This window comes from Macaca thibetana, chromosome 15, assembly GCF_024542745.1.
Source record: "Macaca thibetana thibetana isolate TM-01 chromosome 15, ASM2454274v1, whole genome shotgun sequence".
Lineage (NCBI taxonomy): Eukaryota > Metazoa > Chordata > Mammalia > Primates > Cercopithecidae > Macaca > Macaca thibetana.
The window spans coordinates 4,260,983-4,284,642 of NC_065592.1; the positions used below are offsets into that span (position 1 = coordinate 4,260,983).

A 23,660-nucleotide genomic window follows, 5' to 3' on the forward strand; every position below is an offset into this window, starting at 1 on the left:
AGCGGGGTTGCACCTGGCGCGCGGCTGCCGCTCCTCTGCCCGCCTCCCAGGCCCCGCAGCCCCGCGCCGCCTCCTGGACCCGGACCCGGACCCGGTCCCGGACCCTCCGTGGGATCCCAGCTCCTCCTCGAGCCGCCACGGGCCGCCATGGCCTCTCTGGGGGACCTGGTGCGCGCCTGGCACCTGGGCGCTCAGGCCGTAGATCGCGGGGACTGGGCCCGCGCCTTGCACCTGTTCTCGGGCGTCCCGGCGCCGCCCGCCAGGCTGTGCTTCAACGCGGGCTGCGTACACCTGCTGGCCGGGGACGCCGAGGCCGCGCTGCGGGTGAGCGGGGCGTGGGGAGGCCGGTGCGGACGATGCCTCCGCCTCGAGCCCTTGGGGAGGGCTCTGCGCCCCTCCCCGACGGTTACGGGGTCGCCCTGCCGCCCCCGACCCAGCGAACGCCCCTGCAGGTGGGAGCCGAGCAGTGGGGGCCGCACCTGAGCTGAGCGAGGCCGGGCTGGGGGGCGCGGCGGTTACTGGCAGAGGCCCGGGCCCGAGGGTGACTCACACCGGGAAGGGGGAAGCTGCTGGGCTGGGTCAGGCCCGAGGGGCCGCCCTGCACCAAGGGGAAAGCGTTGCACCTGTGGTCATGGCCAGGAGAGCGGGTCAGTCTCCTCCTCTGAGCCCTCAGCCAGGAGGGCTGAACCCAGCCCACTCCCCGAAACAGCCAGGAGTCCAGGGTGCCCGGGTGCAGCGGCCAAGGCCCTGCACGGAGTCCGCTGCCCTTCCTGCGCCCGCCCCCGTTCTGAGGCCGCCTGTACCTGCGCATTCCAAACACCAGCGCTGCCCCCACGCTCAGTCCCAAGCACCCTGCAGAAGCAGGCAGGTGCCCACGGTTATTGAAGGCTTGGTGACAGCAGCGATGAAAAGGAGAGGGAACTTTGCTCTGTGAGAGGGTCTCCACGCCCCGACTCACAAAATATCCCCCTTGGAGGAGACTGGGCAAAGTGCATGAGACCCCCCCTCTCTTGTGTCTTAAAGCTGCATACAAATTTACAGTCACCTCCACAATGATTTCATTTTTTTGTTTGTTTCAAAGATGGAGTCTTGTTCTGTCGCCCAGGCTGACTCGAGTGCAGTGGTGCCATCTCGGCTCACTGCAACCTCTGCCTCTGGAGTTCAAGCAATTCTGCCTCAGCCTCCCGAGGAGCTGGGATTACAGGCGCCCACCACCCTGCCCGGCTGATTTTGTATTTTTAGTAGAGACGGGTTTCACCATGTTGGTGAGGCTGGTCTTGAACTCCTGACCTCAGGTGATCTACCCTCCTCGGCCTCCCAAAGTTGGTGGGATTACAAACGTGAGCCACGTTGCCCTACCCACAATGATTTCATTTTAAAATGTTATCCAAGAAAGGGAATGTAATCATTAGACACCAGGTGGTTCAGCAACAAATCCTATGTTCGGGGCTAACCCAGTCACCCCGTGCTCACATGCCTGGTTTCACTACAGAGACAGGACACGGTGAAAGTCAATACAACTAATCACAGCATATGGTATTAGGAATATAGGAACTTAGGAAAGAGGATGGAACAGCTGTGATTCATAAAACCGATCATCTGAGGGGCAGGCCAGGGTGCAGGTGTTGCTGGAACTGCTGTCTCTTGGTAGGAGCCTTGCGTGACTTTTGGGGAAGATAAGTGGGTTCTGCTGGCCCTGAGCAGCCACCCCACATCAGGGCTGCGTGCCTGTGCTCAGCCGCCACACTTCACACCTGTGTGAACTCGGTTCAGCGACAAGACCCCGCTCAGCCAGATTTGTGAAAGAGAGACCATAGCACCCTTCCTGTCACACACACTTAACTGATGGCCACAGTCCCTGTTCAGAACATTCTATGTCTTTCTGAGTCTGGTTTAAGGAAGAGCTGTGCTTTACACACAGATAAACCCATGAGGACATGTGTGTTGTTCTTTCTGATTCTAGTAGATTTCTAGTCATTTGCATGAACTATCCAAAAAGGATTTTTATTTTATGTTTTGAGACGGAATCTTGCTCTGTCTTACAGGCTGGAGTGCATTGGCATGATCTCGGCTCATTGCAACATCCGCCTCCCTGGTTTAAGCGAGTCTGCTGCCTCAGCCTCTCGAATAGCTGGGACTACAAGCGCGTACCGCCATGCCCAGCTCATTTTTGTATTTTTGGTAGAGACAGGGTTTCACCATGTTGGCCAGGCTGGTCTCGAACTCCTGACCTCGTGATCCGCCTGCCTCGGCCTCCCAAAGTGCTAGGATTACAGGTGTGGGCTAACATGCCCGGCCTGTAATGCAGGTCTTTAACTGGTGACTCTGGGATCTGGGCTGTGTTATCTCATCTCCAGTATTGTGACAGCCAAGGTCGCCTGAGGTCAGGAGTTCGAGAATCTCTTGAACCCAGAGGTGGAGGCAGCCGTGAGCCGAGATCGAGCCGCTGCACTCCAGCCTGGGTGACAGAGCAAGACCCTGTCTCAAAAAAAAAAAAAAAAAAAAGATTTTTAAAAGACAAAAGTCTCGTATAACCCCACCCCCTGAGGTAACTATTATTAACACACTGGAACACTTTTTTCCAGCCTCTGTCCTTGTGCTCACGGTAAACAAATCGGTTTTAGCAGCACCTCAGTGGGCTTTGCACCCCGGACGGGTTGGGGTTGGGTGGGCTGTGGCGGCCTGAGTGGTAACAGCCCTGCCCAGGCAGGAGCCTCCAAAGGTCCCTGGACAGGAGCAGGAGGGGCCGATGGGATTCTGTGGCCCTGGCACCGATCACACCGTATCTGTGATGCTGTGTGACCAGGTTACGGACCTTGGCATCCCATGGGCATTTTTGTCCCCAGGCATTTGACCAAGCCGTGACCAAGGACACCTGCATGGCGGTTGGCTTCTTCCAGCGAGGAGTGGCCAACTTCCAGCTGGCGAGGTGAGTACAGGGGTGCCTTGTTCCTTCTCTGACGGCCCTTTGTCTCCCTGCAGAGTCCACTCCTGCACTCCCCCCTCCTCCGTCTCCACCTGCTCCCTCCTCTTGCCCACTCCCTCCTCCGTGGTTCCTGGCTCCAGGGAAACCTGGGCAGAGACTGTGGTCCTCACCTCTGCTGACCACCACCCTTGAACACAGGTGGTCGGGTCCTCACTGCTCACCTGGGCCCTTTGCACCATGTCCCTTCCTAAAGGAGGAATGAGGGAAGGGAGACCATCGGGACTGCAGGCCAGGCCCTGCCTCGGCCTCTCTGCCTGATGCTCAAAGGCCCCATCCCAGGAGGGCAGGCTCTGTGGGGAAGTGGATCACAGTCCCGAGAGCCTTGCAGTCCTGAATGTCAAAACCCCTGAAGTCTAAAATCCCAAAAAGTATAATTCTAGAAAAAATAAAATTCTGTAAAAGATATTTATTTACTTTTTAAAAATTATTTTGAGGCAGAGTCTCACTCTGTCGCCCAGGCTGGAGTGCAGTGGCGGGATCTCGGCTCACTGTAAGCTCCGCCTCCTGGGTTCAAGCGATTCTCCTGCCTCAGCCTCCCGGGTAGCTGGGATTACAGGCAGGCACCACCTCGCCCGGCTAATTTTTTGTATTTTTTTAGTAGAGACGGGGTTTCCCCGTGTTAGCCAGGATGGTCTCGATCTCCTGACCTCGTAATCTGCCCGCCTCGGCCTCCCAAAGTGCTGGGATTACAGGCATGAGCCACCGCACCCTGCCAACATACATATTTTTTCAAGCACAAATTCATGCACTCTAGTGACAGGCTCACGGGTGTGACAGCTACGAGCAGATGACAGTGCTCGTGAGGAGCTAGGTCAGAAGGGGGAAGACGTACGTGCGTAGACTCTGGATAGTAATTGTGTGCACCTGGTTTTATCGCTGGTCATCAAAACACCAAGACAAACAACCCGTCTTCTAACAAGATCCATCAAAGGCTTCAGGGTCCACCACGTATGCAGTCACCTAGAGAGCCAGGATCTCGAGCTATTTTGCCTTTCAGAAGCGCAGATGAACGAAAAAGCCATCTCTTCCTTGACTGAGGAGCCAGCATTCGGGATGATGGCTGTGGGACTCTGCCTTTCTGGATGACCACCCAGACCCCTCTGGGGGCAGCCTCTCCTTCAAATGGGCACGGGAAGCCCGCCAGAAGGAGAAGCGTTTCCGGCAGGCACTGGGGAGCTCCAGCAAGGCTTGGAAGGAGGCTCAGAGTTTGGAGAGGTTGCCCCCTTGGGGTGGGGGGGCCTGCGAAGAGGGAGGGAAATAACCAGGGCGCTCTGCACAGTTCAGAAGAGAGGCTTGGGGGCAGGCAGGGGTCCAGGAAGCTGAATCTGACCTGGGAAAATGCTGGAGCCCCAGCACACGGTGACCCCCACACCCACTCAGCATACATGTGCATGGACCCCTGGCCCACGTACCCAGACCTGAGTGTGGAGACAGGCACCGCACTGCCCTCCTTCAGGTCTCCTTGGAACCAGGTGTTGGGGGGCGCTGGAGCGGGGCTGGATGTGAAAACTGCTCGGCCCCAGCCCCGTCTCCGCCCTGCGCCGCTGAGGGGACCCCGGCTGCCCACAGGTTCCAGGAGGCTCTGTCTGACTTCCGGCTGGCCCTGGCACAGCTGAGGGGCCACCCTGCCATCGACTACACCCAGCTGGGCCTGCGGTTCAAGCTGCAAGCCTGGGAGGTGAGGCCGGGCAGGGCTCACTCTGCTGCTGGCTGTGGGGTGTCCATGGGCAGCGGTGCCATCACAGGAGGGCTCTGTGGACTGGGGAGCGCCTCTGCCCAAAGCTCTTGGTGCCGTGGAATCCCCTGGCCACTCCTTGACCCGCAGGAGGTTCTGGTGGCAGTGGAGGTGGAGGGACCATTTTGTGCTGTCTCAGGCCACCAGGGGTGGCTCCACCCAGGAGGGCAGAGGCGAAAGGCCGCTGGGTGGGCAGGGAGCAGGCAGAGGGTTGTGCCCACCCTCCACTGTGCCCCCAGCCCTTTCCTGGCTGCCTGGAACGTGTTGGCACCAAGGGAGGGGCACTGAGAGGGTCCCCCCACCAGACCCCGGTAACGCACCACCCTGAAGCCTTCTGGGAATAGCATTGTCTTAGGACGGAAAGTTGGAAGGGAAAGCCCCCCAGTGTGGGTCTGCAGCCAGGGTTAAAGTCAGGTGGGGGCCTCCAGCCCAGGACACAGAATGGTGCAGGGGAGGAGCCGGGTAGGGGAACTGGGGGAGGGGCTGGGTGGGGGGACCAGGGGAGGGGCCAGGTGGGAGGATTGGGAGAGGAGTCCAGTGGGGGGGATTGGGGAGGAGCTGGGTGGGAGTACTGGGGGAGGGGCTGGGTGGGAGGATTGAGGGAGGAGCTGGGTGGGGGAATGGGGGAGAGTCTGGGTGGGGGATCAGGCCCTGCCATCACCTTGGCCCCACTCCCAGGTGCTATACAATGTGGCGTCGGCACAGTGCCAGCTGGGGCTCTGGACAGAGGCGGCCGGCAGCCTAAGGGAGGCCATGTCCAAGTGGCCGGAGGGGTCCCTGAATGGCCTGGACTCAGCCCTAGACCAACTGCAGGTGAGGAGTGCCAACCCGGTCATGGTTTTGGGCTGGTGCCTACCACAGCCCCTCAAGACCAATTTCACGAGATGAAGAAGCTTCTGGAGGGAGATGGCCCTAGTGCCCAGTTTCGAGTGCCAGGCGGGGGCTTCCTGTGGCCTGTGGGAAGGGGGTGGGGGGCCCAAGTGGCCCCTGCTGCTCCAAGGTGCAGGGGCTCTGCAGCTGCAGGCCTGGTTGGTCACCCCATCTGCATCTGCTGGATGCCCACCCCCTCCAGAGACGGGGCTCGCTGCTACCACGGCAGGTTCCCAGGGGCGAGGTCTTCCGGCCCCACCGGCGGCATCTGGAGCACCTGGAGCCCGTGGATTTCCTGGGCAAGGCCAAGGTAAAGATGGGGGCGGCGTCTTGGGGCATTGCAGCCGGTGCTGAGCCCTCGAACTGTGTTCCCAGGGAAGGGGGTGTGTGCAGTCCAGGCCACCGTAAAGGCCAGGAGGGTAGAGAGTGGGCCCACAGCCATCCTCAAACTGGCGCCCAGGGCAGGGGGCCAGTGCCCCAAATGGGGCTGTCACCTTGGAGGCAGAGCCCACTAGAGCCAGCTGCATAGGAGGGGGCTCCAGCTCTCCCAACAAGGAACCTGCGGGTGCCCCCCCCCACCCAGCCTGGGCCACGGCCACAGCCACAGCCTTGCAGCCTCCCGGAGTCCCTGCGTCTCTCTGCGTCCCTTCGTGCCTTTGTGTCTCCCTGTGTCCGTGCCACAGATAGCGAGGTCCCAGAGGGGGTCCCTCTGTGCCTGCCACAGATAGCAAGGTCTTGCGGGGGCGGGGGCTGCAGTCCGACAGTCTGGGCCACGTTACGCCCATACTTGGGTCAGGGTCAGGCAGCACCCCTAAGGTCACAGGAATAGGGAGCTGCTCACCCCCAAAGGCTGGGAGTGAAACGTGGAGAAGAACTCCTGGTGGGCGAAGACTGGGTCACCCTTGGCTGGCCACGCCCCTGAGTGACCACGCCCCCATCGACTGACCACGCCCCCTGACTGACCACGCCCCCTCGGTTACCTGCGCTGCTGGGGTGGTGGGGGGCCAACCCCTGTGTGGCCCAGTGCAGCTGCCCAGCGCGGGAGGCCTTAGGGGGGCGAAACCGGGCTCTGAGCTGTGTTAGTGCATCAACTTAGAGTCCGCATATCACAGTAGAGGGCTGTTTATAAGAAACAAAAATGTTTTTAAAGTTGTGCTAAAGGCCAGGCGCGGTGGCTCACGCCTGTAATCCCAGCACTTTGGGAGGCCGAGACGGGTGGATCACGAGGTCAGGAGATCGAGACCATCCTGGCTAACACGGTGAAACCCCGTCTCTACTAAAAAATACAAAAAAATGCCAGGCGAGGTGGCGGGTGCCTGTAGTCCCAGCTACTCGGGAGGCTGAGGCAGGAGAATGGCGTGAACCCGGGAGGTGGAGCTTGCAGTGAGCTGAGATCCGGCCACTGCACTCCAGCCTGGGCGACAGAGCGAGACTCCATCTCAAAAAAAAAAAAAAAAAGTTGTGCTAAAAGTAAGTTAATATTGCAGCAGATGTTTCCTTCCATCAGACATTTCCCTCCATGGTGGCAGACGAGGGCCGGGCGTGGGCAGCTGTTGCCCAGCCCCCGGGGACTTAGAGCTGCGGGGTGCAGGGAGCAGAGCCCGCCGGGCCACTGGTCCCTGACCCGGAGCCCCCACTGTCCCCGCCAGGTGGTGGCCTCTGCCATCCCCGATGACCAGCGGTGGGGTGTCCGCCCTCAGCAGCCACAGGTGGGTTTGCGGCCCCTCAGGCCCCGCCTGGCCTCACCCAGCTTTGTGGGAAAGAAAACCCTGCACAAGCTTGGAGCCCTCCTGGGGCCGCAAAGTTCCTCTGACGGGAGTGTGGGGCGGCCGTCCCGTCCCTGTGTGAGACCTGGGGAGGCCACTCTTCAAAGTTCAGCCCCCGACCCTTTACCAGAGCGAGGCTGTTGCTTTGTATCCACAGGGACTGGGAGCGAACCTCGATGCCAGGTAGGAGGGGCCGGCTGGGCCCTGCGAGCACGTCCCTTTCCTGCGGGCAGAGGCCCTCCCCACGGGGCCATTCGGGCCGGGCACAGGAGGGCACTCAGATGGGCCGGGCCTGAGAGCCTCCCTCCTCTTCCCAGGTCCCCAGTCATGGACTCCCCAAGAGCTGGCACCCACCAGGGCCCCCTCGATGCAGAGACGGAGGTCCGTGCTGACCGCTGCACGTCGACCGCCTACCAGGAGCAGGTTCGTGGGCCTGGGCCTCTTCCCCTGCTGGGGGTTGGTGCTTCTGCTGCCTCTGCGGACCGGGGACCACAGTGAAACCAACACGAGGGTGGAGGGAGCAGCTCACTGCGGGGTAGATGGGGCCAGGCTCACCCACGGTCCTGGCCCAGCCCAGCCAGATGGGAGAGTGCCTGGCTGTGCCCAAGGCGAGAGGGTGCCGGCCATCAGGGCAGGAAAGAGGTGGTGTCCAGTGGAGACATCCAGGTAGCCCTGCAGGCCCTCAGCCCCCAGGACCACCTCAGGCTGGCCACGGCCCCTCCCCTCCCACTGGGGTGGGAGTGACCAGGAGTGATCCAGCTGGGGACAGGCAGGAGGCAGGACAGCTCTGGAGGGGCCCCGAGGCTCCCGCCCCCACTTGGGGGCCCAGCAGCGACTCCATCTCCCCAGTCCTCCCAGACGCCCCTGGCACCTAGGGAGAGGCGGAGGAAGGCAGGAACCCAGCTGCTCCCAGGGTGGCAGCCGTGGGCGGGGGCTCTGCTGCAGGACTCCAGGAGGCCCAGAGAAGGCACCTCCATTTCACGCTGGGCGCATCTGAGGATGTGGTCAGGAAGCAGCCCCGGCACTCTCTCTTTATGGATGCCCACTTCCAGTTTAACTGTGGCATCCTAGAGGCAAGGGCGCCCTCCAAGCTCTGCTTCATTCAATTCCCTCTGGGTCTGGAACCATTCACCCAGTTCCCACGATGGGCGTTTAAGCCCTCATCCTTCCTAACCTAAGGCAACTTCAACCATCTGATAAATCTAGTAAGTTACAACTGAGGCCGGGCACACTGGCTTATGTCTGTAATCCCAACACTGTGGGAGGCTGAGGTGGGAGGATCGCTTGAGCCTGGGAGGTGGAGGCTGCAGTGAGCCATGACAGCGCCACTCCACTCCGGCCTGGGCGACAGAGCAAGACCCTATCTCAAAAAAAAAGGAAAGAAAATGCCAGGTGCGGTGGCTCACGCTGTAATCCCAGCACTTTGGGAGGCTGAAGCGGGCGATCACGAGGTCAGGAGATGGAGACCAGCCTGGCTAACACGGGGAAACCCCGTCTCTACTAAAAATACAAAAAATTAGCCGGGCGTGGTGGTGGGAGCCTGTAGTCCCAGCTACTCAGGAGGCTGAGGCAGGAGAATGGCGCGAATCCAGGAGGCGAAGCTTGCAGTGAGCTGAGATCGCGCCACGGCACTCCAGCCTGGGCGACAGCGAGATTCCATCTCAAACACGACCACCACCACCACCACCTGACCCTCAGGGTCCAGCCAGCGCCAGGCTGTGACTTTGTGACTTGCAGGCAGTGAACTCGTCCCCTCCTTGGTGCCCAACTCAGGGCACACGGTTAACGTCCAGCCCACACAGAGGCTGGGGGCCAGGGACTGGGTCCTCAGCTTCCTGGGGTCACTGGGGAGCCCACCCACCTTGAGCTGCCACCTCGGTGGGCCTGGGGGGACGTGGTGCTCCCTCCTGGTGACAGGCAGCCTCTAGGCCTGCAGGGACCCAGCCCCATCCTAAGGCAGCTGACTGTGGGCAGGCTGCCTGCTGGGCGCTGGCCGGGCACACAGGCCACACCCTTGCCGTGGGTTCTGCTAGGACGGTACTGGCCTCCGGCACCTGACCACCCCGGCCCACCCAGCCCGTGCTTCTCTTGCAGAGGCCCCAGGTGGAGCAAGTTGGCAAACAGGCTCCTCTCCCCCCAGGTATGGGTGTCCTCAGCAGTGGGGTCCCCGGGTGAGGGAGGAAGCTGCTGGCGCACAGCTGCCGGCTCCACCCACAGGGCCCGCTTTGGTGGGAGTGGCTGCGTCAGTCCTTGCTCTGTCCTGCAGGACCGCCAGCAACGGGGGCGCCTGGCCCCGACCCCTGCGAGGACCCCGCGGGTGCTGGGGTAAGAGGCTCCGGACCCTTCACCTGTCAGTCACCTGAGGGAGGCCAAACCCCATCCCTCAGAATCAAGGCTTGCAAGCCCCCCTCACCTGCCCAGTCTCTGCCCACACCCCTCGGGCTAGAGATGGCCCTGACCAGACCCAGGGCCTCAGTGGCCATCCCTCCCCCTCCTGCCTGGCCGCAGGGAGCAGGTGCGGGGGGCTCCGAGCCCCTGGTGACTGTCACCGTGCAGTGCACCTTCACCGTGGCCCTGAGGGCGAGAAGAGGAGCCGACTTGTCCAGCCTGCGGGCACTGCTGGGCCAGGCCCTCCCTCACCAGGCCCAGCTTGGGCAACTCAGGTGGGCCAGAAAGCCCCTGCGGGCTGCGGCGGAGCTGGGCGGGGGTGGGGGTGGACTCTGCGCTGGGCACCGCCCCGACTGAGGCAGCTGCTGGAAGAGGGGGTGGCAGAGGTCACCGTCCTCCCCACAGGCCCCACCCTGGAGGCCCCCTCTGAGGAACCTCTTTGCAGTTACCAAGCCCCAGGTGAGGACAGGCAGTGGGTCCCCATCCCCGAGGAGGAGTCGCTGCAGAGGGCCTGGCTGGACGCGGCTGCTGGCCCCAGGGGTCTGCAGCTGCAGTGCAGGGTGAGCCGAGGGCAGGGCAGGGGCAGAGGCAGGGGCACCCTGAGGGGTGGTGGAGGACCCTCCTCCCAGTGCCCGGCCCGACCTGCAGCCCACTCTCCTGCCACAGGGAGCTGGGGGCCGGCCAGTCCTCTACCAGGTGGTGGCCCAGTACGGCTACTCAGCCCAGGGGCCAGAGGACCTGGGTTTCCGACAGGGGGACACGGTGGACGTCCTGTGTGAAGGTAGGGTGGGCATGGCCCTTCCCAGGCAGCACCGGGATGCCCGGGGTGTGGGGGGCTTACAGCTTGGCCTGTGCCGTGAGCAGACGTGGCACCCAGAGGCGTCTGGGTGCCATGTCTGGGTAGCGCCCTGCAGAGCCCAACGTCCCCCTTGCAGTGGACGAGGCATGGCTGGAGGGCCACTGTGACGGCCGCATCGGCATCTTCCCCAAGTGCTTCGTGGTCCCCGCCGGCCCTCGGATGTCAGGAGCCCCCAGCTGCCTGCCCCGATCCCAGCAGGGAGATCAGCCCTAGCAATGCTGTGTACATGATGTTTTAATAAAAACCATGCTCACTGCGGTGTAACCCTCCAAGCGGGTGTGGGAGGCTGGGCTGGCCCAGGAGAAGCCCCCGGGTCTGGACTCCTGCAGCATCAGGCAGAGCGGGGGTCCAGGCAAGGCAGCTCCCTCCCCTCTGCCCCTCTCTACCCTTCCTGAGGCCCTGTCAGGAGCAGGACCCTATGCCTCTGTGGTCTTGCCCCCTTTGCAGGCAGTAGGTGGCCCTGCAGTCACACAGCTTGGAGACACCATGAGTCCTGGCGGCCTGTGTGCAGAAAGGCACCAAGGGCCCTGGAAGCCCAGTGTGGGAGGGGGCGGGGTCCAGGGACGCCGGGAGGGGAGGCCACGCAGCCTCTGTGGACAGCACCACCCCGAGGGTGCCCTGGAGGTGGCTGTCACCTGACCTTGGGCAGAGCCACAGAGCAAGGTCCCACAGTGCTCAGGGCTCAGGAAGGCTCCAGCATCCGGGACGCAGCTGCCTGTGGGCTCTGTGGGGGCCCACCTCCGCCTCCCACTAGTCTTGCAACCAGAAGAGCTGGACCAAGGCGGCCCCCACCACCGCCACCAGGGTCAGCACCATGAACACCACTTTGGCCACCCAGACGCCGTAGCTCACTGCCCACAACTGAGCCGGTGCGTCGGCTGGGATCATCCCGGTCAGGTTCAGCATGTAGCCCAGTGTCCAGCCAATGTCCACACCTCCCGCCTGCAGGACACACGGCTGCTCAGGGCTGCGGGGCAGCTACCCCAGGGCCACGACCCGCCCGCGCCCAGGGGAGGCAGTCACCTGACCTGCTTTCGGAACTCGAGGCTGGGCCAGGTCTCCTCGCTGAACCTGTAGCCCTCATGCAGGAGGGTGAGGATGTACAGGCCTGAGGCACAGTAGTCTCGCAGCCAGCGGTCCTGCCCAGGGTAGCTGGCCTCCACCTGGGGCCCAGGAGGCCAAGGTACCAGGTGAGGACCCCCCGATCCTCAGTCATGGGGGGACTGCCCCATCTGCCCTGGCCAACCTGACACCCAGACAACAAGAGGGTGCTGGGCAGTGGTCGAGAGCCCCTCCCTGGCCCCGCTGACCGGTTAAATGGTGCGGGCTGCAGCCCCCTCTTGGCGGGCCAGAGGCTGGGCCCAGCTGCAGCTGCGGTCACAGCCTCCTACCTGGAGCGGCACGGCCTAGAGCTGTCCTCTGCCCGTGCCTCCCCTGGCCCTGCCTGCTGCGCTGCCTAGAATGAGGCGCCAGCATCCTGCACGGGGCAGCCCTGCCCCCTCAGGGACCCTCACTGCAGCTGGGGAAACCGGGGCCCACCCACCAGTTTCCAGGGCCTCTGGCAAAACTCCCAGATGGTGGCGTTGACCGTGCTCAGGGGCTGCCCGGAGGTGAGGTTCAGGAAGTGGAAGGTGTAGTAGAAGTTGGAGAAGGCCTGGGCGAGAAGGAGGCGGCTGTGCTTCGCTGTGGCTACGCTGGGTCAGATCCCCACCCCACCCGGGCTCCCAGAGCCTCCAAGAGCCAGCCTGGGCCCCTCCTGGGCCTGCTGCAGTCAGACAGGCACCTGGGGCCCCACAAGGAAGCCGGGACCCCTTTGGGGCGGGGGGCGGCGTGGGAGCTCACGTAGAATTTGCCCTGCAGCGGGGGCTGGTAGATGCCATCGAAGGCACAGTCCTCCCGGCCCTGGCAGCTGGAGAAGTTGAAAAGTTCCCGGATGGCTGAGACGCAGGCCCCAGGGTTGCCTGTCCCTTCAACTGTGAGGTTCTGGGGGAGGCTCGGCGGGGGTGTGGTGTGGACACAGGGTGACTCGTACAGTGGGGCCAGGGCCAGTGTGGTCTGGTAGCCGCTGAGGTAGCATGGGTGACGGATCAGGGCAGCCGGGCGGCTCTGCAGAGGGCAGGAAGGCCTGAGCACCAGCCCCACACCCGCAGCCCTGTGCACCCTCCCCGGGGCCGGATGACCCACGCCAGCCCCGCGCCCATAGCCCTGTGCGCCCTCCCGATGGCCCAATGACCCACGCCAGCCCCGCGCCCATAGCCCTGTGCACCCTCCCCGGGGCCCGATGACCCACGCCAGCCCCGTGCCCATAGCCCTGTGCGCCCTCCCGATGGCCCGATGACCCACGCCAGCCCCGCGCCCATAGCCCTGTGCGCCCTCCCCGGGGCCCGATGACCCACGCCAGCCCCGTGCCCATAGCCCTGTGCGCCCTCCCGATGGCCCGATGACCCACGCCAGCCCCGCGCCCATAGCCCTGTGCGCCCTCCCCGGGGCCCGATGACCCACACCAGCCCCGCGCCCATAGCCCTGTGCACCCTCCCGATGGCCCGATGACCCACGCCAGCCCCGCGCCCATAGCCCTGTGCGCCCTCCCGATGGCTGGATGACCCACGCCAGCCCCGTGCCCATAGCCCTGTGCGCCCTCCCGATGGCTGGATGACCCACGCCAGCCCCGTGCCCATAGCCCTGTTCCCACAGCCCCGTGCACCCTCCCCAGGGCCCGCTGACCTGCACCAGACCCACAAGGAGCCTGCTCAGCATCTGGTCCCGCCCGAAGCAGAGGTAGCTGTGAGTGTAGACGCTGTAGTTGGAGCCGTAGAGGCGAAAATCGGCCTGGGTGCTCTTGTCCAAGATAGGGCCCCCAGGCACGAAGGTGATCTGGGTGGAGGCTCCCCCCATGTCCAGGGCGCCCACCAGCGTCTCCTCCGGAGGCTGGATCCATTCTCCAGTGAAGGAGTACTGGGCACAGAAGGGGCCACTCAGCTCGGAGCAGCCACCCGGACCCCGCCCTGGTCAGCCAGCCCCAGACACTGGCCCCTCGCAGACCAGCCCCCGCCCTCGGGCTGCCTGTCGCACCTTGACCAGCGTCCCCAAGCCGTAGTTGACAGTGATCCAACCAAAGGCACCTTCATCCTGCCCCGCCAGGAGCTCGGCACCCCAAAAGTCCACGGGAGACCGGCCCAGGACCTGGGTGACTGCTGCGAAGATGTCCCGGGCCTGAGAGCTGTTCTTCTGCCTGGGCACAGAGGACCAGGGACTGGAGCTGGCTGGAAGCCTGGGCCCGGCCCCACCCTGCCTGCCACGCTGGTTGAGACCATGGTTTCTGCAGCCATGCCCTGTGGGTGCCAAGGCCATGCCCGCCTCACCTGAGCAACCTCATGCCAGCCGTGGCCCCCAGGAACATGGGTGTTTTCCGATGCTGGGCCTCTGGGATCAGCACCAGCGCCTCCTCCAGGCAGCCCCGCAGGCTCTCACCAGCCTGTGCAGGGTCAGAAGTGTAGGAGGAGATTCCAGGCCCTGGAACAGCAGCCGGGGACAGAGCTCCAGACCCCACAGGCTGGCTGGGCTGAAAGGCAGCTCCCAAAGACGTGGCCACCTCCTGACCCCCGGTGTGGCCACCAGCCAAGGGCTGCGTGGAGCGCTCAGGCTAAAGGAAGCAGGAAGGACCCTAACCCGGAGCCTCTGGAGGGTGCGGCCCTGTCCAGACCTTGTTTTCAGACTTCTAGAATGCTGAGAAATAAGGTGCTATTGTTTTAAGTCCCCAACTTGTGGTAATTTGTTACCAGAGCCCACAGGAAACAAATTTGGGGCCTCCTGTTTTCCCCTCTCAAGATCCTGGAGTGCAGGACCCCTGTGGCTACCAGCTTCGGCCGCCAGCACCACATGGTGCCAGGGTGGGGAGCACCAGGGGCCAGAGAGGGTCAGGGCCGAACGCAGCAGACGCTGGGCAGACCCAGGCCAGGCCATGAGAATCTGACTGCTCACTGGGACCTCGGCCGTCACTGAACCTCTCCAGACCCTTTCCGTGCATCTGGGAAATCCCAGCCAGGCAACAACAGGCAGATCCCAGCACCGGGCTGCAGAACTGCCCACTAACCTTCCACCTGGCAGGCCAGGGCCTGGCTGACCACACCAGTGCCATTCTCCTTGTCCGCCGGCCACTGATACAGGAAGAGGGACGTGTGGGAGGAGCCCGCATCAAACACGATGCCAAACTGGGGAGACAGTGGGATAAGTGGGAGGCAATACCTGTGGACCACGCCCGGCCTCCCCTGCCGGCGGGGACGCACCTTGATGTCCGTGGGCAGGAGCACGCTGGTGGCCTCCACCAGGAGGAGAATGAGTGCAGTGAGGCCCGAGACCCCCGAGGCCCCCAGTATGGCCAAGAAGACCTGCTCCTTCCGGGACAGCCCCATGGCTCAGGTGGTCCTGGTTCCTGTGGGGGACGGCCGTGGGCACCCAGGCTGCACTCGGTGTCCCCGCCCCCGTCTCCCTGGAGACGGACCCCTGGAGAGCCACTGGCCTTAGAGGCATCCCCGGGGCTCAGACAGCCTCCCGTGGCCAAGGACCGCTCCCTGGGAGCCACACCTGCCGGGGGTGCCACGGGCATCAGAGGGCCCTGTGGGAGGGGGTGGGGGGACAGCAGGGGCCTCATCGGGGGACATGGCCTCAGCAGGATCCAAGTAGCCCCCTCGGATCCCCTTGGATGGGACTGGCGGAGCTGCCCTCACCATGTGATGGGGTCACCCTGTGTCCCCACCCTTTGGTCCTGCCTGTCCCGTGCCAGCCTCCCCAGGGGCAGCTCCAGCCTGCACTGGGGGCCCAGGGCTCTGCCTCCTCTCTGCGGCCCCCACCCCAAGCTCTCCCAGGGTGAGGTTTCTCTCTGGAGCCCTGAGGGGGCTGCCTGGGGACTGTTGCCAAGGGGTGGTGGGTGAACCCAGGCTGAGGCCAGTCATCCTAGGAAGAAGTGAGGCTTCTTAACGACATCGGTTTCTCTGGAAATCCAGCTCTAGGCTTCTCTAATCTGACTCTGCACCTTCTTAACTGGCGCCAGATGGCCCCTGGGAGGGAGGTGGACCCAGGAATGCCACCTGAGGGGCCTGGGCTTCTCTAGCCCTGTGGCCCAGGTGTCCACCTCCTCCTCTGCCTGGATGCCCAGCAAGGCATCTCAGCTCTCAAACTACCCCAGGCCTATCCTGTGCCACATATAGCCCCACTTCACACAGGTACCACTGCCCAAAGGAGTGGTCAAAGCCAGAAACTGCCACCAAGGTCCTGGCACCCGAGCCCCACGTGACTGTGTCCTGTCGTGTTCCCCCGGGACATGTTGCACCCACACGGAGTGGCAGGCGTGGGTGCTGCCCTGGTCCTGACCTCGGGCTCCTGGGCACATGGAAAGTGGGACACGCTGTGGGGTCCTCATGCAATTCTGTATGTCGGGGGGATACAAGCCCATTTTAAGGAGGGTAGATGACAAAGGCCCAGAGAGGACAAGTGGCCGGTCCAGTCCAGACAGGGCCCAGCCTGTGTCCCCAACTGGCACCCAGGCCACAGGCCACCTCCTAGGGACAAACAGGTGACAGGGGCCAGGAACACAGGGACTCCACATTCTGATGTAGCCACCTGAGACCCCCAGACCTGAGCCTCCAGGAAGGCAAAGAGGATGGGGCAACCTCCCCCACACTCAAACCCCCCAGACCAGAACAGCCCCCCAGATCAGAACAGCCCCCTAGATGAGGACAGTCCCCCAGACCAGGACACCCCCGCAGACAGAACAGTCCCCCAGACCAGGTCAGCCCCCCAGACCAGGGCAGTCCCCCAGACCAGGGCAGCCCCCCAGACCAGGACACCCCCTAAGACAGAACAGTCCCCAAGACCAGGACAGCCCCCCAGACCAGGGCAGCCCCCCAGACCAGGACAGCCCCCCAGACCAGGGCAGACCCCCAGGACAGCCCCTTGGCCCCTCACCTGGGCTGGCTGTCCACTTCCCTGAGCAGCAAGAAGGAAGCTGTGCTCAGGCGTGTCTGTGTCCGGCGCACCCGGCGTCCAGCCTCTCCCTGCCCCTGGGTCCAGGACAGCTGGGGTGGGAGGGGCGGGGCGGTGACACCCTCCAGCGATGCGCTGTGCACCTGGCTCCAGGGCCCGCAGACTGAGGTCAGCGCCCAAGGTCGCCCCGCCCCCTCCACCCTCGGGTCCGCCGCCCAGGGTCTCCCCGCATCCCCCACCCGCGGGTCCGTCCCGGCGCCCAGGGTCGCCCCGCCGCCGCGGGGTGGGAGGCAGGAGAGGGAAGCTGAGCAGAAGCCTGGAGCTGCGAGGGGCAGAACTCCGGGACCCCGCCCCGCACCGCCTGCAGCCGCGCTCAGGGCCCCGGCCCGGACTTTGCCCCCCGCGCCGCCCGGCCCGGGCAGGTCGGAGTCAGGTGACCCCGAAGGTCCGGGCCCCGGGCGGGGGCGGAGGCGCCTGCACCCCGCGGCGTCGGTCGTTTCCCACTTGCAGCCACTGCGCCCTTCCCGCTCGCCGGGGGTCCCGGGGCCGCTGCCCAGGGTAGGTCGGGGCCCGGCCTCTGAGGGGGTCGGGGCCGGGGCTGGGTGGGGCTGGGGCGGGGCCGAAGATGGACCCAGTCGGGGTCGGGCTGGGGCAGGGCCGGGGCGGGGTCGGGCGCAGGGGAGGGCGCAGGGCGGGGCGGGCTGGGGCTGGGGGTGTTGGGGGCGGGGAATAGGGTAGGGGGAGATGAATTCCTTTCTGTGTGAGATCCAAGACCTCTTGGGGTCTCAATCAGGACTCCCTTTTCTGGTAGCATATCTGGTGTCATGTTTGTGCATTTTTGTGCTTTTTCTTGGTGATTTCACTGTTCATAATGGCCTCTCAGCATAGTGCAGAAACGCGAGGAGGCTGAAATGCACCTTACAGAGAAAACACACGTTGGATAAGCTTCATTCGTGCAAGAGTTAGTGCTGTTGGCCATGAGTTCAATGTTAGTGACACGATACATATTAAGTAAGGTGTCCTTAAACAAAAATACACATAGGCCGGGCGCGGTGGCTCAAGCCTGTAATCTCAGCACTTTGGGAGGCCGAGACGGGCGGATCACGAGGTCAGGAGATCGAGACCATCCTGGCTGACAGGGTGAAACCCCGTCTCTACTAAAAATACAAAAAACTGCCAGGCGAGGTGGCGGGCGCCTGTAGTCCCAACTACTCGGGAGGCTGAGGCAGGAGAATGGCGGGAACCCGGGAGGCGGAGCTTGCAGTGAGCCGAGATCGTGCCACTGCACTCCAGCCTGGGCAACAGAGCAAGACTCCGTCTCAAAAAAAACAAAACAAACAAAAAAAACACACATAAAAGAAGGTTTTATTAATATATTGACCATTTGACAAAACCGTGACCAGAAGCTTGCAGGAACGTAACTTTGCATTTCCCTTAGGAGCAACAGTTTAGCATATTCACTAATCCAGTGTTTGCAGCAACTTTATACCACATAGCTGCCATGGATAGTGACAATCAAACGTGTTTGTTGAGGATTTTTGCAGTTGTGTTCAACAAAGTTTTGTAGTTTTGTTTTTCAGTCCTGGTTTCTGTATGGGGATAATGCTGGGCTTATAAAATGAGTCTGGGAAGTTGTCCTTCCTTTTTTTTTTTTTTTTTTTTTTTTTGAGACGGAGTCTTGTTCTGTCCCCAGGCTAGAGTGCAATGGCGTGGTGTTGGCTCACTGCAACCTCTGCCTCCCGGGTTCAAGCGATTCTCCTGCCTCAGCCTCCCGACTAGCTGGGACTACAGGCGCCTGCCACCGTGTCTGGCTAATTTTTTGTATTTTCAGTAGAGATGGGGGTTTCACCATGTTGGCCAGGATGGTGTCGAACTCCTGACCTTGTGATCCGCCCACCTTGGCCTCCCAAAGTGTTGGAATTACAGGCGTTAGCCACGGCGCCCAGCCTGTTGTCCTTGTTTTATTTTGTGGAAGGGATTTGAAGAATTTGTATTAAATTTCTTCTTTAAATATTTTGTGTAATTTGGTTATAAAACCATCTGAGTCAGTACTTTCTTGTTTAGAAAAGTTTTAAAGTACAAATTCAGTTTCTTTAACAGTTAATAGGATTGTTCAAGTTGTCCGTTTAATGAGTTTTGGTAGTTTGTGGCTTTCAAGGAATTGGTCTATTTCACCTAAGCTGCTAAATTTATGTGAATACAATTATTCATAGTACTTCCTGGTTATCCTTTTAATGTCTGTAGGGTCTGTAGTGATAACCCTCCCATTCCTCATATTGGTAATTTTGTCCTTTCTCTCTCATCAGTGTTGCTAGCTAGAGGTCTATCCAATTTATTCATCATTTCAAAGAACCAGCTTTTTGTTTCATTGTTTTTTCTTTTTGGTTTTTGAATTATTTTAATGCTGTGCTTAACTGTATTTCCTTTCTTCTGCTTGATTTGAGTTTATATTTCTCCTCCTTATCTGGTTTCTTAATGCAGAAGTTTACATTATTGACTTGAACCTTTCTTTTTTTCTAATCTAAACATTTGTGCTATAAATTTCCCTCTAAGCGCTGTTTAGCTCTCTCAATTTTTGATATGCTGTATTTTCATTTTATTCATTATATATAGATATAGATCTATAGATATATAGATTCTTTTTTTTTTTTTTTTTTGAAACAAAGTCTCACTCTGTTGCCCAGGCTGGAGTGCAGTGGCACAATCTAGGCTCACTGCAACCTCGGCCTCCTGGGTTCAGTTGTTTCTCCTGCCTCAGCCTCTGAGTAGCTCAGATTACAGGCGTGCACCACCACACCCAGCTAATTTTTTTGTATTTTTAATAGAGATGGGGTTTCGGCCGGGCACGGTGGCTCACGCCTGTAATCCCAGCTCTCAGGGAGGCAGAGGCGGGAGGATAGCTTGAGCCCAGGAGTTCGAGACCTGCCTGGGTAATATAGCGAGACCCCGTTCTCCACAAAAAAAGGAAAAAAAAAAAAAAAAAAAAGAGATGGGGTTTCACCAGGTTGGCCAGGTTGGTCTGGAACGCCTGACCTCAGGTGATCTGCCCGCCTCAGCCTCCCAAAATGCTGGGATTACAGGCGTGAGCCACCGTGCCCAGCCAATTTTGTTTTAAATTTGCTAAGGTTTTTTTGTTTTTGAACCACAATCTGGTTAATCTTGGTGCTGCTCCATGTGCATTTGAGAAGAAGCTCAATGTTGCCATTGGTGGGTGCAGTGTTCTCTAAGTGTGCTTGTGTCTAGCTGGTATTATATAAATACATGTTGGGATTTATATCTTGCTGATTGTCCATTAGTTCGATTACTGAGAAGAATGCTGGTGTCATCGTGAATGTGTTCACTTCTCCTTTCAATTCTGTCGCGTTTTGCTTCCGATATTTTATTTTATTTTTACTTTTTAATTTTATTTTTTAAGACAGAGTCTTGCTCTGTGGCCCAGGCTGGAATGCAGTGGCACGATCTCAGCTCACTGCAACCTCCACCTCTTGGGTTCAAACGATTCTCCTGCCTCGGCTTCCCGAGTAGCTGGGATTACAGGCGCCCACCACCAAGCCCAGGTAATTTTTGTAGTTTTAGTAGAGATGGGGTTTCACCAGGTTGGCGAGGCTGGTCTCGAATTCCTGACATCAAGTAATCCGCCTGCCTCTGCCTTTCCAAGTACTGGGATTACAGGCGTGAGCCAACGCACCCAGCCCACTTATTCTTTTAATCTTTTTTTGTTGTTCAGATGGGATAATCTCTGCTGATCTGTCTTCATATTTACTGACTCGTCCCTTTGCCATCTCCATTCTGCTACTGAGTCTGCTCAATGAAGTTTGTTTGTTTTCTCAATTTTGGTTATTGTGTTTTTTGGTTCTAAAATTTTCATATGGTTCTATTTATTTGGTGAGACTCTTTTCTTCTTTTTTTTTTTTTTTTTTTTTTTTTTTTGAGAGGGAGTCTCGCTCTGTCCCCCAGGCTGGAGTGCAGTGGCACAATCTCAGCTCACTGCAAGCTCCGCCTCCAGGGTTTACGCCATTCTCCTGCCTCAGCCTCCCGAGTAGCTGGGACTACAGGCGCCCGGCTAGTTTTTTGTATTTTTAGTAGAGACAGGGTTTCACCATGTTAGCCAGGATGGTCTTGATCTCCTGACCTCGCGATCCGCCTGTCTCGGCCTCCCAAAGTGCTGGGATTACAGGCTTGAGCCACCGCGCCCGGCCTCTTTTCTTCTTATTTATTTATTTTTTTTGAGACAGCATCTCACTCTGTAACCCAGGCTAGAGTGCAGTGGCAGGATCATGGCTCACTGCAGCTGTGAACTCCTGGGCTCAAACGATCCTCCCTCCTCAGCCTCCCAAGCTCAAGCGATCCTCCCTCCTTAGCCTCCCCAGGAACTGGGACCATGGGCATGCACCACCGTGCCTGGCTGATTTTTGTTTTCTTTTAGTAGAAATGGGGTTTCACCATGTTGCCCAAGCTTCTCTCAAACTTCTGTGCTCAAGTAATCCATCCGCCTCGGCCTCCCAATGTGCTAGGATTCCAGGCATGAGTCACCGCACCCGGCCTTTGCTGAGACTTTCTATTCTAACATTTTAAGTGCTGACGATGGCTCAGTTGGGCACTACTATAATAGCTACTTTAAAATCTTCAGGCCGGGCATGGTGGCTCACACCTGTAATCCCAGCACTTTGGGAGGCCAAGGCACGTGGATCACCTGAGGTCAGGAGTTCAAGACCAGCCTGGTCAACATGGTGAAACCCCCGTCTCTACTAAAAATACGAAAAATTAGCCAAGCGTGGTGGCGGGCGTCTGTAATCCCAGCTACTCGGGAGGCTGAAGCAGCAGAATTACTTGAACCCGGGAGGTGGAGGTTCCCGCGCCCGGCCCAAAGTTGTTTTTTAAAATTTTACTCATTGAAAATTTTTTTCTTGGCTGGGCGCGGTGGCTCAAGCCTGTAATCCCAGCACTTTGGGAGGCCGAGACGGGCGGATCACGAGGTCAGGAGATTGAGACCATCCTGGCTAACCCGCTGAAACCCCGTCTCTACTAAAAAATACAAAAAACTAGCCGGGCGAGGCGGCGGGCCGCCTGTAGTCCCAGCTACTCCGGAGGCTGAGGTGGGAGAATGGCGTGAACCCAGGAGGCGGAGCTTGCAGTGAGCTGAGATCCAGCCAGTACACTCCAGCCTGGGCGACAGAGCGAGACTCCGTCTCAAAAAAAAAAAAAAATTTTTTTTTCTTGAGACAAGGTCTCGCTCTGTCACCCAGGATGCAGTGCAGTGGCATAATCTTAACTCACTGTAGCCTTGAATTCTCGGGCTCAAGTGATCCTCCTGCCTCAGCGTCCCAAGTAGCTGACACCACAGGCCCGCACCACCACCATGCCCCATTACTTTTTTTTTTATTTTTTTGTAGAGACAGATTTTGGGGCACCCCCTGGTCTAGCCGCACGTATGCCCCCCAGTGGTGGTTCTGGGAATGACCAAGGTTGGCTACTCAAGTCAGTTGTCTGGGTGAGTTAGAGTGAGACACACACAGACACACTTCGCAGGCGCACCTGAGGGTTGGGGGGCGTTGGGGGTGGTTTTCGGGTACTTCTCGGCTCCCGGGCTCCCCAGACCTCCCTTCCCAGCCCTCAGGCCGGAAAGCAGGGTTGACAGAGCATACAGAGACATAGGAGATTCCACAGCGGAAGGGGAGCTGACCCGCCTGCGACAGGGGCAGGGAGCCACTGGGGCCATCTTGCCCCTTTCAGGGTCAGGTTGTATGTCTGCTCTCTCCTGCCCCCGCAGAGGCAATGCTAACAGCAGAGGTGTGACTGCCACAGCTCCCTCCAGCACTGCGATTATGTCTCCGTATTTATTCCTGCTCACGGGGGTTTTACCTTACAGACAGGAGTCACACCTGTGATTCTTGCCCTTAGAAGCTCCCGCATCCCGGCAGGAGGTCCCCACACAGCCCCCAGACCACACCCCAGGTCTCAAGGGTGGTCGCTCTGCGGGGTGCACGTCTGGCCACGGGGCCACCTGGGGGGCTCCTTGGGGTTGTGTCGTGAGCGTGGATGTGCAGGCCTGGGCGTCTGCACTTGAGAGCAGGACCGGCTAGAGCAGGGCAGGCAGGTCGCTGGGGCAGGCGGGGGCCTCCTCCCGTGCCGTTCCTGAGTAGCCACAAGAGTGCGTCCAGGCAGGTGGCAGGCGACACTCCACACCCATGTGAGGCGTGACCCGGTCACTTGGAACAGCTGGATTGGTTGCATCTTCCTCCTTAGCAATAAGCCTCACGAGCATCAGATCCTTCCGGGAAGGCCATCGTGCGATCAGGCTGTACCCAGATCAGCAGGCACGGCACAGCGGGGCAGTAGACACCCTCATAAAAGGTGCCAGGGGGTTGCTGGGGCTGGATGGCTTGTGTACTCATCAGTCACGATACTTCAAGAGCTGTTACCAGATTACCTTCAAAAAAAGGCTGTAACAGGCCGGGGCAGGAGGATTGCTTAAGGCCAGGAGTTTGAGACTAGCCTGGGCAACACAGTGAGACCCTGTCTCTACAAAACATAAAAGAATTAGCCAGGCGTGGTGATGCCTGTAGTCCCAGCTACTCGGGAGGCTGAGTGGATGGGAGAATCGCTTAAGCCCAGGAGGTCAAGGCAGCAGTGAGCCCCAGCCCGGGTGACAGAGCAAAACCCTGCCTCAAATTAAAAAGGGGGTTACCTTGTCGCTTTCATTGGCCTTTCCATGATTCCTGATGGGATGAGGACTTTCTTCAGGAATTACTGGCCAGTTTCCTGCTCTGTGAATGATCCCTCCACATCTCTGCTCACTTTTCCCTATTGGCTTTTGTCATTTTCTTTAGCAATATATAAAAGCACTTTAAATCTTAAGGACTTTAATTGCTCCCATGTATGGCCAATATTTCTTATTTCTTTCCCAACTATTTCTGGCTGCTGCTGCTGTTTTTGTATTTCAAGGGAGGCGAGGGCAGGTGCAGCAAAGTAGCCGAGGTTGCCCTGGTCACCAGCCCCCGGCCTGGCCCAGCCTGCCTCTGCGTGGGGCCACCTCCTTCCCCATTGGCACTTCTGCGTCTGCGTCTGCTCCTG

At 59.9% G+C, this 23,660-nt stretch overlaps 5 protein-coding genes across 11 annotated transcripts in view; 4 read left to right on the forward strand and 1 right to left on the reverse strand.

The window, feature by feature from the left end:
• On the forward strand, nucleotides 1-10,861 carry NOXA1 (NADPH oxidase activator 1). 2 transcript variants are annotated; one of them, XM_050760100.1, is made up of 14 exons: nucleotides 1-324; nucleotides 2,847-2,929; nucleotides 4,556-4,664; nucleotides 5,400-5,534; nucleotides 5,794-5,901; nucleotides 7,241-7,300; nucleotides 7,515-7,540; nucleotides 7,675-7,780; nucleotides 9,452-9,497; nucleotides 9,624-9,682; nucleotides 9,866-10,020; nucleotides 10,191-10,305; nucleotides 10,412-10,526; nucleotides 10,681-10,861. In XM_050760100.1, the coding sequence occupies exons 1-14, from the start codon at nucleotides 148-150 to the stop codon at nucleotides 10,815-10,817; spliced, it is 1,431 nt and encodes a 476-aa protein (XP_050616057.1). In that variant the 5' UTR covers nucleotides 1-147; the 3' UTR covers nucleotides 10,818-10,861. The 2 variants fall into 2 exon arrangements, with proteins under 2 accessions (XP_050616057.1, XP_050616056.1); XM_050760099.1 differs by having other exon boundaries at nucleotides 10,412-10,861.
• MRPL41 (mitochondrial ribosomal protein L41) overlaps nucleotides 1-23,660 on the forward strand; it is a 232,279-nt gene that overhangs the window by 109,049 nt on the left and 99,570 nt on the right. The window lies entirely within an intron of this gene.
• The window catches only part of LOC126937122 (40S ribosomal protein S17-like), a 136,853-nt gene that overhangs the window by 88,772 nt on the left and 24,421 nt on the right, over nucleotides 1-23,660 (forward strand). The gene's annotated exons all lie outside the window — the stretch shown is intronic.
• On the reverse strand, nucleotides 10,821-17,092 carry ENTPD8 (ectonucleoside triphosphate diphosphohydrolase 8). Of its 3 annotated transcripts, XM_050760094.1 has the most exons (10): nucleotides 16,569-17,092; nucleotides 14,891-15,036; nucleotides 14,698-14,815; nucleotides 13,967-14,117; nucleotides 13,677-13,836; nucleotides 13,329-13,559; nucleotides 12,447-12,710; nucleotides 12,148-12,258; nucleotides 11,633-11,767; nucleotides 10,821-11,546 (listed from the first exon to the last, which is right to left on the reverse strand). In XM_050760094.1, exons 2-10 carry the CDS (start codon nucleotides 15,014-15,016, stop codon nucleotides 11,355-11,357), a joined length of 1,488 nt encoding a protein of 495 aa, XP_050616051.1. In that variant the 5' UTR covers nucleotides 15,017-15,036; nucleotides 16,569-17,092; the 3' UTR covers nucleotides 10,821-11,354. The 3 variants fall into 3 exon arrangements, with proteins under 3 accessions (XP_050616051.1, XP_050616052.1, XP_050616053.1); XM_050760095.1 differs by lacking the exon at nucleotides 14,698-14,815 and having other exon boundaries at nucleotides 13,967-14,079; XM_050760096.1 differs by lacking the exon at nucleotides 12,447-12,710.
• Nucleotides 16,674-23,660, forward strand: part of LOC126937100 (uncharacterized) — an 8,241-nt gene continuing 1,254 nt past the window's right edge. Inside the window, exon 1 of the mRNA XM_050760376.1 lies at nucleotides 16,674-17,144. Coding sequence (XP_050616333.1) covers nucleotides 16,717-17,144 — 428 coding nt within the window. The 5' untranslated portion in view covers nucleotides 16,674-16,716. The remainder of the gene's footprint in view (nucleotides 17,145-23,660) is intronic.

Bases quoted from the DNA above. Each gene is read 5' to 3' on its own strand.
- NOXA1 (XM_050760099.1), top strand. From the start codon at position 148: ATGGCCTCTCTGGGGGACCTGGTGCGCGCCTGGCACCTGGGCGCTCAG. The intron at 5,535-5,793 runs GTGAGGAGTGCC...CACCCCCTCCAG, and splicing joins CAGCCCTAGACCAACTGCAG to AGACGGGGCTCGCTGCTACC. The intron at 7,541-7,674 runs GTAGGAGGGGCC...TCCTCTTCCCAG, and splicing joins GGAGCGAACCTCGATGCCAG to GTCCCCAGTCATGGACTCCC.
- ENTPD8 (XM_050760094.1), bottom strand. From the start codon at position 15,016: ATGGGGCTGTCCCGGAAGGAGCAGGTCTTCTTGGCCATACTGGGGGCC. The intron at 13,560-13,676 runs GTGCGACAGGCA...TTCTGTGCCCAG, and splicing joins GCTTGGGGACGCTGGTCAAG to TACTCCTTCACTGGAGAATG. The intron at 12,711-13,328 runs GTCAGCGGGCCC...TGCCCTCTGCAG, and splicing joins TCCTTGTGGGTCTGGTGCAG to AGCCGCCCGGCTGCCCTGAT.